Below are 12,619 nucleotides of genomic sequence, written 5' to 3'. Positions count from 1 at the left end.
CTTTCTTATCAGCCGTGGCTTCTCTCTCTGCTGTGACAGGTATGTTTTAATCATAGATTTATCATAATATTCATGTTTTCTATTACATACATGAAGAACTGATCAACAATTTATGGCCTCTCTCATCATATTGTCACACAAATACAATTGAGACTTGAGAGCTCCCACAAGTCAACAGTTCTATCTGCCCCATTATTTTATGATGAAGATTCAAACAATTTCGACATGCACATTTCCATAATTATAGAGGCACTAAAAACATTTTTTTTAACTCTTGCTCATTCTTTCCTGGGATATGCCCCCCACCACCACAAAATAATAATAATAATAATAATAATAATAATAATAATACATGACCAGCAACCAACGTTTTTAAACATATTAATAGGTAAAACCAATCTTTAAACACTTGACACGTCATATTAAGGGTGTGTTGGGATTGCTTATTTATGTGAAAATAGACTTTTTGCTAAAAGAACTTATAAACTTATGAATTTTTTAAAAGAAGTTTTCAAAAAAATGTTTGAATTAGATTATGTGTTGATGAAAACCAAAATGATTAAAAATGACATTTTTAAAAAAAGAGTGTAATGAGTTTTGAGGGTTAGATGGGTGTAATAGGTAATTCAAACCCATTTGTTGTTTTATATATATGTGTGTGTGTGTGTGTGAAGCTACAACACCATTACACCGCTAAAACAAAAATCTACTATTTACTACTGGGAGCCACATGTCAGATGTCTTATTTTGTAGCCCCTCCACTACACGTAACCTAAGTGGTTCCTCATATCCGCCCCCACCTAAAAGTTGGCCCCACATTGTTTCTTGAATATTCTATTTTGTAATAATTAAAACGTAATAATTTATATTGGGAAGCGTCGAGAACAAATAAATTGTTGGAGTTACCATTTATCTCATTACGTTTGACATTAAAAAAGTTTTCTTGCAAAAAAGTCAGTTCAAGTGATGAAAAAAGAAAATAATAATAAAAAAAAAATATGATCGCATTTTCTGAAGATATACTTTTAAACCAAAATAGATAATGAAATGAAATTTATTAAATTGAAAATTTTGTATACTTGACCGTATATTCGAAAAGCCTAGTTAAATGTAATGTAAACAATAAGGTTTCTAGTATTGTTGAATGTTTTTTTTTTATTAGTTTGGGATTTTAAAGCATAAATAATTGTTTAAACACTTCAAATCAATATTCTCTGGTTTTATTATTTTTTAATAAAACCCCAATAAAATAAAGTAATTTAGCCAGTAACCGGTAAAAGACTCATCGAAGAGTTTGAGAATTAGGGTTTTGGGAAAGCAAGAATGGCGTCAAGGGCAACAATAATACCAGAGCTGGAGAAGATGAGCGTGGAACAGCTGAAATCAATCAAAGAACAAAGCGATATGGAGGTCAATCTTCTTCAAGACAGCCTCAATAACATCCGTACCGCCACTAATCGTCTAGATCTCGCCTCAATAGCTCTCAATGATCTATCTCAACGACCTCAAGGTCTGTCTGATTATTATTTTATATTATTTTTTGGTTGAGGTCACAATCATCAATGTTGTTTCAGGAAAGAAAATGTTGGTGCCGTTAACGGCGTCGCTTTATGTTCCAGGAACACTTGATGATGCTGACAAAGTGCTTGTTGATGTTGGCACTCGTTATTTCATTGAGGTCTGTATTATTATTTCTTTGCTAGTTAGGGTTTATTAATTTGACTTATGAGAGATCGAGTTTGGCTCGTTTATTATTATTTGTTAATTTAAATTTACGGGTGTGCAAACGAGTCAGACCTGTGTGACCCAACCCGGACCCATTTAGTAGTATTCTCAAGGCCCGGGACCCGACCCTATTGTAAATAACCAGGTTTGATTGGTTCAGGTCTTGCGGGCCTCACAGGTCTTACCATGTTTATGTAAAGAGAAAACGGTCAAACCCGTGAGAGTGGACCCGGTCCGGATCCATTTAATGGTATTCTTATGACCTGGGAACCGACCCTATTGTATATAACCGGGTTGGGTCTTGTGGGTCTTACCCTATTTATGCTCACCCCTAGATTTAATCATTTAAATATAAGTTTAATTAATTTTATATATTTTGAGAAAATCCTTAAACGAGCTTAAGTTCAGCTTGAACTCATGTGCCATACCTTAAAACAAAACAAGGCAAAAGGGTTCAAACTTAAAAATGCACAAGCTTGTGAAGGGTCGGCGAGCCTAAACGATTTCCCCATTAATGGGCCTTATTTGAGGCTCAGGCTTGGGTCGGACTCGATAAGGCTTGGCTCGTTTAGAGCTATTTATCGATCCGATCTCGAGTTACTCGCGAGTGCTCAGTTCGTGTGCGCCCCCAAGCGCATACAAGATGTATAGGGATTGATGTGGTGTTTAATATTTAGTGGCTGATTTCTCAATAACATTTCATCTCTTTGTGTATTTGTTTAAATAGAAAACAATGGAGGAAGGGAAGAATTACTGTGAAAGAAAAATCAACTTGTTGAAACCGAATTATGACCAACTTTTAGAGGTATGCTTTTATCTTGTGTTATGTTTAATTAATGCAATTGAAAGATTATTGTTGAGCCTCTGTTTGATTTTATATTAGTGTGTAAATAAGAAAAATTTTTACTTAGCCAACATTTTTGTTTGGGGTGTTATATGGGTCCCATGAACACGGCCTGTTTAGCCTGAAAAAGTTTTTATGTATTATATTCTCTTACGTATTAGTGATCGAAAAGTACAAATTTAGACCAAAAAATGCAACTCATATAAGAGTTGATGCTCATTTGTAGTTTATAATCGATGTTTAGGCATAAAGTTCCAATCTTGATTGTAAAAGTAAAACGGTTTTTTCTTAAAAAAGCTAAAATAAATGGATTTAATGTAAGTTTTAACACGAAAGTGTTTTTAAATGTTGTACTTGTCGGGTCGAATTGAAAATGCGCTGTATGTTCTAATTCTAGGTTACTTTAATGTTTTATAACAGTTAGCAAGTAAAATTGTTGATTTTGTTACAAAAATCCTTGTTTTAGGTTGAAAATGCTGCTGTTTGAAACATGAATATGGTGATTGTTTAAACAGATGACAAGCAAGAAAAAACACATAGCAGATGAGGCAGGAATGGTGTTGCAAGACAAAATGAAACAACTGGCTAGTGCTTCATAAGTATATCTTGTAATGGTTTGTATTTCTATAACCAGTTTTTTTAATGGAATTTTGATGACTAGATGTATAACTCTTTATGTGTCAATTACAATTCACTGCATGAACTTTTTCAGTACCATTTATTTCCATTAATGGCTTAAGGGGTTGTTCAGCAACTAAATGCTCATATAAAAACCAAATCTCATATGATGCTTGTAAATTAAGATCAAGACTAAGATTATAAATTATCTAAACTCCATCGATCTTGATTTCACAATTTATTCGAGTCGTCAGTTGCGGACCTGCGATTGGACATGATTCAAGGTCATATATGAAGAGGAAAGTACATGCCATTAATACATAAGTTCATCCCGGCATCTAATCTATCTTATTAATTAAAATCACATAAAATGCATTCTGCATGATTCAAATCCTCACGATTTTAAAGGTGTCATATGAGAGAGAGAGAGAGAGAGAGAGTGAATCAAGGAAATTCAGAAGAGGGTAGGAAATTGATGGTCTTTTCCTACTTCTCTGTTTAACTAAATCTTTTTGAGCTTGGATAACTTCATTAAAAACGTGGCATCTTGGCAAATCAGTGTGATCGATTTGAAATTGAAAACCCGATGACGAAGGCTTTCGTGATTCATGGAAGCTTGCGTATAGTCGAAGATACATGAATTGCTTCTTAACTAAGACCAAGCGTACTGCAGCGTTTTGGGGGTGCGTTTTGGCCCAAAACGCCGGGGAACACCGCCCCCCTCCGGCGTTTTGGGCTTTTCATTTTTTGGACGTTTTGTAGATAACGCGGAGAAGGCACGGAAATTAAAAAAAACAAATATTATTAAATTACCAACTATCATGGTGGTGGGTTATTGTCGGTGAAGCACGGTGACCATTTAGTGAACTCCGGCGCCGGAGTTGCCTTTTCTACCGGAAAACCAGGAAGTAGAGGAAAGAAGAAGATAGAAAGCGGCTGGAAGATGCTTTTTAAGTTTTTAGGGTTAAAATAAGTTTAGTTTTTTTAAATATTAACCTCTTTATCTTTCACTCGTTTCCATTTAGTTCCAAAACTTTTAAACTGACATAAAATGTGTTTTTTATCCTCCAATCTATTCTCTATAGGTTTGTGTATTTTAATTTAGTTTTTATTTGAAAGTTTAATGTATTTTTTAATTTTACGTTTATTTATTTAAATGATTTATTATTTAAATGACTGGGCGCCACGTGGCGCATAACGCCTGGGGGTGGAGCGTTATGACTACGCCCTGTTTTGGTAAAAAACCATAACTCTGAATGGGCGCCACGTGACGCATAATGTATGGGGGTGGAGAGTTATGACTACTCATGGTCTAAGAGGATTATGTCATTAATGTGATAGTTTGTGTTTATGGTTTCACACAATTTCAACCAATTGGTTAGTTTCCTCTCTCCTTTACTCACAACCAATCCAACAAATATTAAAAAATAAATAGAGGCAAACAATGTTTCCCAAATTTACAAAAAATCATTAAATTTCTCTCTCCACCTTATAATTTACACTCACAATCACTCACAATCTCAACCTATAATTTACAAACTCACCACACATAATTATAATGGGATGGGAATGCTCTTATGTCATCATGCATTTTCTTTGGTTATTGAAAATTTGAAATGTATAGGTCCTGGGCCTGACTTTGGAATAGGGTCCAAAAGACCAGGTTGTAAGCCCAACTTTTTAGGCCTTTTGTAGTAGTTTTTGGGTTAGTTAGGTCTTGGTATATTTTCATGACTTAATTAGTGCTTTTTTACTTGTATCCATGTTTTTTCTGATAAATATTTTATTTTCAATTGTTATATGAAATCACATTTTGTAGAAAGGATTTAACGGGGCACCGGATTTCCGATTGGTTTCGATTATGTTGGTTCTAGACCGTATCGGAACCTAAAAACTAGAATTTCAAGATGGGACACAAACCATTTATCTTTGATTTGGTTTTGTTATAACTTATATAATCCAAAAGGTTAGAACCAAAATCCTGGACCATCTAATTAACTCTTAAATAAAATAACACCAAAGAGCTTAGATGCATTTTGTTTTCCAGTAGTTAAAACGAATGGATTTTAGCCCAATATGAATTATGCCCATATGGCATCCCTAACCAGGCTGAGGCTACCAACAGAATAAACCCAATTTAAATTCTAAAACAACGATTTGGGCTGCTTTGAAATTCTTTCAATGTTTGAAGAAGGATAAAAAGAAACGAAGGTAGGTGGGCTTTATTAAGTTAAGAATATTTATGTTAATAAATATAAGGTATGTCAAATCATTTTCTGTATTTTTGTTGAAAAAATAAAAGAGTATGTCCAAATATAAATTGGTCCCCACAATGTCCCTAACTTAGATGCTACCATGTGATGTGATGACCCTCAATCACATTAATTATGGGTCTACATCCTTCTATGTTCATGTGTCGCTTAATTAATGTTTCTTTGTTACATAGAGATTCTTGTACCAAAATCTCCTCTCTCCAAAATAAGACCTGATGATATAACAAATTAAATGTTATTATAGACTAGCCTATTTAGTAGAGACACCTGACTCTTATAAAAAAGTTTCGGGCATAAAATTAGATGAGGGAGTAGACTTACTAGTGTAAAGTACGACAAGAGTAACATTTGTCATTTAAAAATATACAATAAACTACATATCAATTTAAAAAGTTAATTATTAAAAAACAAAATCCTTGTATACAAATATTTATGAGAGTAAGAAATAAACACTTTAAAGTACATAATTGCTATAACCATGTAAGACAGTTATAAATATTTTATGTTACACATATTAAGAGTAAGATATAAAAAGGTAAGCGGTTATATAATCCTATTATACATTATAGTTAAAGACAAACTGGATTTTAAATATCAAAATTATGACTCACTGGCCAATAATAATCAATGTTAACAATTATTGACAAGTGAGACTGATAACTTTTACTTTTTGTTAATAGACGCAATCCTAGTAGAATAATTATCTTTGATTTCCACTCAGTTTACCTTTGGTAACCACTCAATCTCGCTTGTACATTTCAATGATAGTAATAGTTAGGAGTGTTATTGGTAAGACTGTTAGTGTGTATTATTATCACTAATAAGTCATTGTTTAGATTTTTAAAACTCACTTTTCATGGTTAAAGTAAACAATACAAGTATTTATGTATTTATGAGTGTCTCCAAATTCTCTACTAAAAATTCGGTTCTGCGTTGTATGTACCAAGTTTGTCTTACGTTAGTGTAAAAAGTAGAGTAAATTAGTATGTAAATAACCGAGATAGTAAGCTTCTGATGACAAAAAGCCGACATGCACAAAGATGATAAGCAAATCTTTGTGTCTTCAAGTTGGCCCACTTGCATCGAAAAGAAATGGACAAATATATTTTACGCGTGATCATTTGTATAATAGTATATAAATCTTCTCTTTTTTGCATTCAACGGAAGAGACAAATTATAAATAATAATATCATAAATAATAATAAAATAATCAAAATACAACCAACCAAATAGTCTTGGCTTTTATTGTGGTACTTTATTAACAGTGAATCGAAAGTGATTTTCTTAGAAAACATTAACATAATATTGTTGAAGTTTGTCGGGTTATACGATTTCACGAGCTAGGAGATAAACTGCAACTTGTTAGAAGTGGTCTCAAAATTCCTTTGTCCTTTTCTGTCTCATCTTTTTACAAAATTTGTTTAGTAACATACATAACCAAATGGTAAACCTAAGTGCAATGCAATTTTGGTTAATAAGGAGTGGATGTTGTGGTTTTCTTAGGGAGGACAAATTAACAATGACACGGATGGTGATACGCATTGGTAATTTTATTCTCGTACCTAATTTTAGCAGTGTCTCATACTCGTCAAATTCTTGATTATTGCTTAACTGTGGGTATTTGACATATATGTTTGCTAAAAAAAACAAAATTACTTGTTGAGCTTTACAAGTATATTTAGTATTGATTTGTATTTTATATAGTTTTATTACTGAAGGAAGTTATAAATATAAAACTACAGATTCGAAGAATTAGTGGATTACCAAAAGACAAGGAAAATGAAAGTAACATGGCTTGGATAAATAAATATGCATATTTTAAGTATAATATAATACCATACCGTAAAACTTCTAAAATCGGATAAATGAATATGCATATTTTAGGTATCATTTAATACCGTCCCGTAAAACTTCAAAAACATATATAGTATATTAAGTGATATATTATATATTAAACGGTAAGTTGTGAAGTTTACTTTAACTTTATCACAAACTTTTATTGTTTCTTATTTGTTGCGCCATCGTTTTTGGTTTTATACATTTTGTTCTCCTTTGTGATTTATTTTTATAAAACCATCTTGAAAACTTTGTTTTTTCATACTTTTTACTATCAAATTTAGTTTTGCTGGTTTATACCTGGGCCACAAAATTTAAAATAGCTAACTTAAAAACTTGTCTATTATTAGTCGGCTATATATCATATTTAATTTTGTCTTTTGTATTTTGGTATGAAAGTCCAAACTAATAAAACTCAACTTCAAACCTTTGTTTTTTATATTCTGGGCATCAAACTTTCAAATTCTATCACAATTTTTTTTACAATACCGTAACACACCAAACTGATACAGATACGTAACACACCAAACTGATACAGATTAAGTTCACATCGTGTTCCCGTCGTAATGCGTTGGTTTAAAGTAGCTACCAGGGGAATACTGTAAGGATCATTTCAAGGTTTCAAAAAGTTTCAAAAAAAATTGTTTTTTTTAAAACATACACAAGCTATGTTTAGTAAACGTTTCATGTAAATGGGTTTGGATTATTATGAACTGCCTAATGTAAGAGTAACCAAATATTATTATGTTGTAAAGGTTATCTGAGGTAAACTTTTTGTAAGTGAAGTTTATGGTAAAATGTCTTGATCGAACTTACTTTACGTATGAGAAATTTTAAAGTGGGGTTGTTTTCCGCTTGAGACTTTAACGCCTTGTTTTTGAGTTTTAACCAAGGAAAGAAAGGGAAATGAGAGTGAAGGATAAGAAAGGGAAGGGAATGGAATTTTTTTTAATTAGATGTGTTCTTAAGTTTGAAGGAAATTAGAGGAAAGAAAATGATAACATTTTTATCTTTAGTAATCAGCCCAAAAGTGAGAGGATAACTTATTGAAAAAATACATTAATTTAATCCCTTCTAACTCCTCCTACTTCTTTCCTTTCCATCTTAAAAAAACTCAAAAACACCCAATTTTTAACTATCCTTAGTTTTCCTTTCTTTTCCCTCCTTTAAAAAAACTCAAGAACAATGCATAAGTTACCCGTTAGAGTGTTTCATTAAAAGTGAAGCCAGCTGGTCCCGGGGCTTTGTCATTACCATAATACGAAACTACCTTTTTATTGTCGTCATAAGAAAAGGGAGCAACTAGGAACTCCCTGTTTCACTGCCTGTGAAGCTCTAGCAGTCATCGGTTCATGTTCATCAAACTTGGAAGAACTCTTCTATGCCTTTTGTTACCATTAAAATGCTTCAGGATATATCATATATGGTACTAAATCAATCTGCCAGGGTCAGGTACAACCTACATTGGATCAAGAGGATTCATAGTCTAGAGGTATATAAATCAGTTTTTTTTAAAACCAGTTCCGATTTTCAACCTGTTTGGTTTATTTGGGAAAAAACCGGTTTTGTTTAACCGGGACCGGTTATAACCGGTTTCAGAAACTAAATAACCACAACCAGTACTAACTGGTTACAAAAAAACCGGTTCCGGTTTTTTTTTTCCGATTTCAGTTACATGATCAGTTTTTTTGTACATCTCTAAATTACTACGTACAAAGGATCTACCCATGACTTTCGCATAGGTGGCAATAAGTGTGGAATGCATGCTTAAGTGATTACCAATCATACTACCGAAGAATTATGCTAAAGTTATAACATAAGGAGTAATCCCTCCTTAGTTGCCAATGATATATAACAATACCTGGTATACGAATTAGGTCATCCACTATTCAACATTCTCACTTAACATATTTGTTTTCCGGTGATAAACTAATACTAATTATTCACACCAGTGGAGAGTCACATTGAGATTCCTCCATGTGGCAAGACTAACCTCGTTATATTTTGTAGATCCGATCGATGGCATATTAGTATAAGTGCTCATAATCATCCATATGGAAGTGAAGTGAGCAAAACCCTTAGGTAGTCTGTCACAGAGTTACCTCTCAGACTCTGTGTGGCGTCCGAAGGCCAGCCAATCGGTCCGCTCATTATCAGGGTCTGCTAGTTTCGTCCTGCCTTGGACTCATCAGGCGAGCGGCAACAGCTCACAACCAGCGATGTGTTCATCGTGCAAGCACAATTACCTTCTTTCCTGCCGAGGCCGTGCCCGATAAAGTCCGTGACGAGTCAACAAACTCAAGCGTTTCAACACAATTCAAGTATTTTGATCTTTAAATATTTGGTCCGTGGCACATTGCTGACTTTCTTCGGCCTTCATCATCCCACTCTAATCTTTCCTTTGCATTAGGTCCAATCTTTGTGTCTATGTACACCACTAATTATCCGAAACCAATCTCGATTAATCCGCTGCGAAATCCAGATCTTTTATGCTCTTTAACAAATCTGAGACCAGCTTCTTGCTAAAGAAACAGCTGCCACCCTTTGTACTTAACAATGGCATCGAACCCATGAATAAGTAACATCCAAAATTTGAAGAATCTATTTATTCTTCATAGACCAATAAAAATAAACCCTCTTCTGATTAGTACCTGTGAGCATCGAAAATCCATCTGCTAAATTCTTGTCCTTATTGAAGTGAACGTGCTGAACTTTAATCATAGACGAGATAGAACTTTATGTAAAACAAATTAAAGAAAAAACATTAACTAACAATAATTTATTTTTATTATAATAATATATGTGATGTATAATCCGACCACGTGCATATGGACCAAGTCAAGTGTTTGAAGTGAAGACAGACAAGAGATACGTGGAAAAAGTATAAGGAGGGTTTTAACTCAACCAACAGGGTCCACGTGTGATAACATTAACAATCATTTCTCATATCCTTCAACAAACACGCCCCACCTCTTTCTTTCATGGTGGGCAGGTAATATAATAATATAATATTATAACCCCCACCCAAATTATATTTTAAACTATTCTATACACCTAGAGCATGACGTCCTTTTTCACAGTTTAAAATTGTCGGAGAAAATCATAATATAATAATAATAATAATAATAATAATAATATAATAACGTTTAAAGTATAATATATAAGACTGTTATGTAATTATCTGTCCTACTCAATTTCTCTCCTCAATAACTTCTGCAATTTTGGTAAATAACAAGTTTACAACTTTGCATATGTGTAATAACCGATTAAATGTATGTAATCATAAAGTTACCTATAATAAATAATAAAATTCAAACAATATTAAATATATAGAAATAATAAATAAAATGATCGTTAAAGTTATTAAATATTTGAAATGTATATGGTTGAGCATAATATATTGCTTTAGTGGGAAAAGGGTATATAATAAGATACTTGTGGGAAGATAAAAAAGATAATTAAAATGATGTCACGGGCAATTTTAAAATAAAAAGAGAGGTAGCCTTATTATGTTTCAGATGACTTTATACAATGCATCTATAAAGTAGCCCCACCAAATAAGACAAATCTTGGCCCATTTTCTCAATTATTTTCCAACTCAAAAGAGACGGTGGGGGTGGGGTAGGACTTCTTTTTTATGTCAAAAATTTCAGCAAAGCATTTCTAAAGATATTTTCTTTGAAATAAAATGGTTATATTGTATACGTTTTGTTTTCTATTTAAAAAAATAATTATTTAATATCTAATCAACTTCGTTTTTATACCTGGATCTGTTTTAGCATATGTGGAAATAAGACAAAACAATAATGTTACGTCACTCTTACAAAAATAGTGTATATTTATGCTACGATAATTTTATTTTTATAACAACGTTACATTTATAATAATATCGATGCATTTATACGTCATTATCGAATGGTAGTGTCAACTTTGGCAGCCATTCAAATAATAAAAACCAGCGTTAACATCTATGAAATAGGCACGTGGAGCTCTCAACGCTTTTTCATCTTTAATAGTAGACCACTCACCTCCATAACGCGTATAAGCCCACGGGTTATGTGCCTGCATTCTGCATTAGATGTTGAAAAATCTATATAGGAAGGCGTCGTGAACATGTAGACAACCATCATTTGTGACTAGTACTGTAAATCCAGTGCGTCTTGACAGTTACCTTAGACATTTGTTCTGGATGACATGATAACTCGTTAATCGAATTGTTAAATTATATCCAAGAATTTTGTTATTCTATACACAAAGATTGATGTAATTTAATGCCTACAAAAGTCTTGTGGGTGTGATATTGAAGCTTTATGAATCAATAACTTAAGCCAAGACATTAGAGATATATTCAACCAAGCTCTGGTTTTGACACACTTTTGAGTATATCAAATGCTTCATGCTTTACTATTAGAGTAAATTACCAAAATAGCCCATTTGATGAGAGAGAAAAGGCAAAATAGTACGTGAGATTTCAATTTCCCAAAATAGCCCACCAAATCCAACATCCTCGTGAGTTTTTGAGATTCCCCGTGAGTTTTCGTGGACCAATCAAGATCTGCCATCTGTTATTCATTTCCACCTACAACGCAAGTTTTCATCTCAAATCTGTCTGAAACGTTACTTTTAAAATCAAATCTATCCTGACGAAAACCAACTTTAACGTGATGTTTCAAGCTGTTTTCGTCGGCAACGTGAGTTTTCAAAAAGATAGTTTTTGTGCTTCTTTTTAAATTCATTTCCAAAGACGAATTTCAAATGAATTTCGCATTTTAAAAAAAATCCAACTAACTTTCTTTCGTTCACTCCGGCGGTGTTTCAGTTGTTCACGCAGCCACCAAACCACCACATCTTCTCCACCACCACCTCTCCATATATAACATATCAATATTATTATTATTATTATTATTATTATAAACCTCACACACATACATACACACACATATATCTATAATAATAATAATAATGTCCTCTGTATCCACCTCAATCATCCTACCTCCCGGCACCACCACCACCACCACGGTCTTCCGCCGCCACCACAACCACCACCACAGCCGGCAACTGTTCCTCCGATCCCATTCCTTATGTTCAATTTCAATTTGTTCAAACCCTAGGGTACAAGTACAACAACTGTACGGTGGTGGAAGAGTGAATAACGTGAGTTGTAAATTGAATGCTATTGGAGAACGTGGAGGTGGAGATGAAGAGGATGATGATGATGAGGTGGAGAAGGCGTTGCGGTTAGACGGAACGATACCGAGGTCGTCGAATGAGTTTGTTGAGCATGTGTCGTCTCGTGCGTATGACATGAGACGGCATCTGCAAC

At 33.4% G+C, this 12,619-nt stretch overlaps 1 protein-coding gene across 1 annotated transcript; it reads left to right on the top strand.

Annotated features, from left to right (window-relative positions):
- The first annotated feature begins 1,282 nt into the window (after positions 1–1,282).
- Positions 1,283–3,330, top strand: LOC143586205 (prefoldin subunit 5-like). The gene is made up of 4 exons (XM_077067804.1): positions 1,283–1,510; positions 1,575–1,678; positions 2,453–2,530; positions 3,085–3,330. Exons 1-4 carry the CDS (start codon positions 1,324–1,326, stop codon positions 3,166–3,168), a joined length of 453 nt encoding a protein of 150 aa, XP_076923919.1. The 5' UTR covers positions 1,283–1,323; the 3' UTR covers positions 3,169–3,330.
- Positions 3,331–12,619: the final 9,289 nt, after the last annotated feature.

Source organism: Bidens hawaiensis, unplaced genomic scaffold, assembly GCF_021521415.1.
Source record: "Bidens hawaiensis isolate Kalapana, Puna unplaced genomic scaffold, B.hawaiensis_p1.1 tig00034468_1, whole genome shotgun sequence".
NCBI classification, from domain to species: Eukaryota; Viridiplantae; Streptophyta; class Magnoliopsida; order Asterales; family Asteraceae; genus Bidens; species Bidens hawaiensis.
This window is presented reverse-complemented; position numbering and strand designations above follow the sequence as displayed.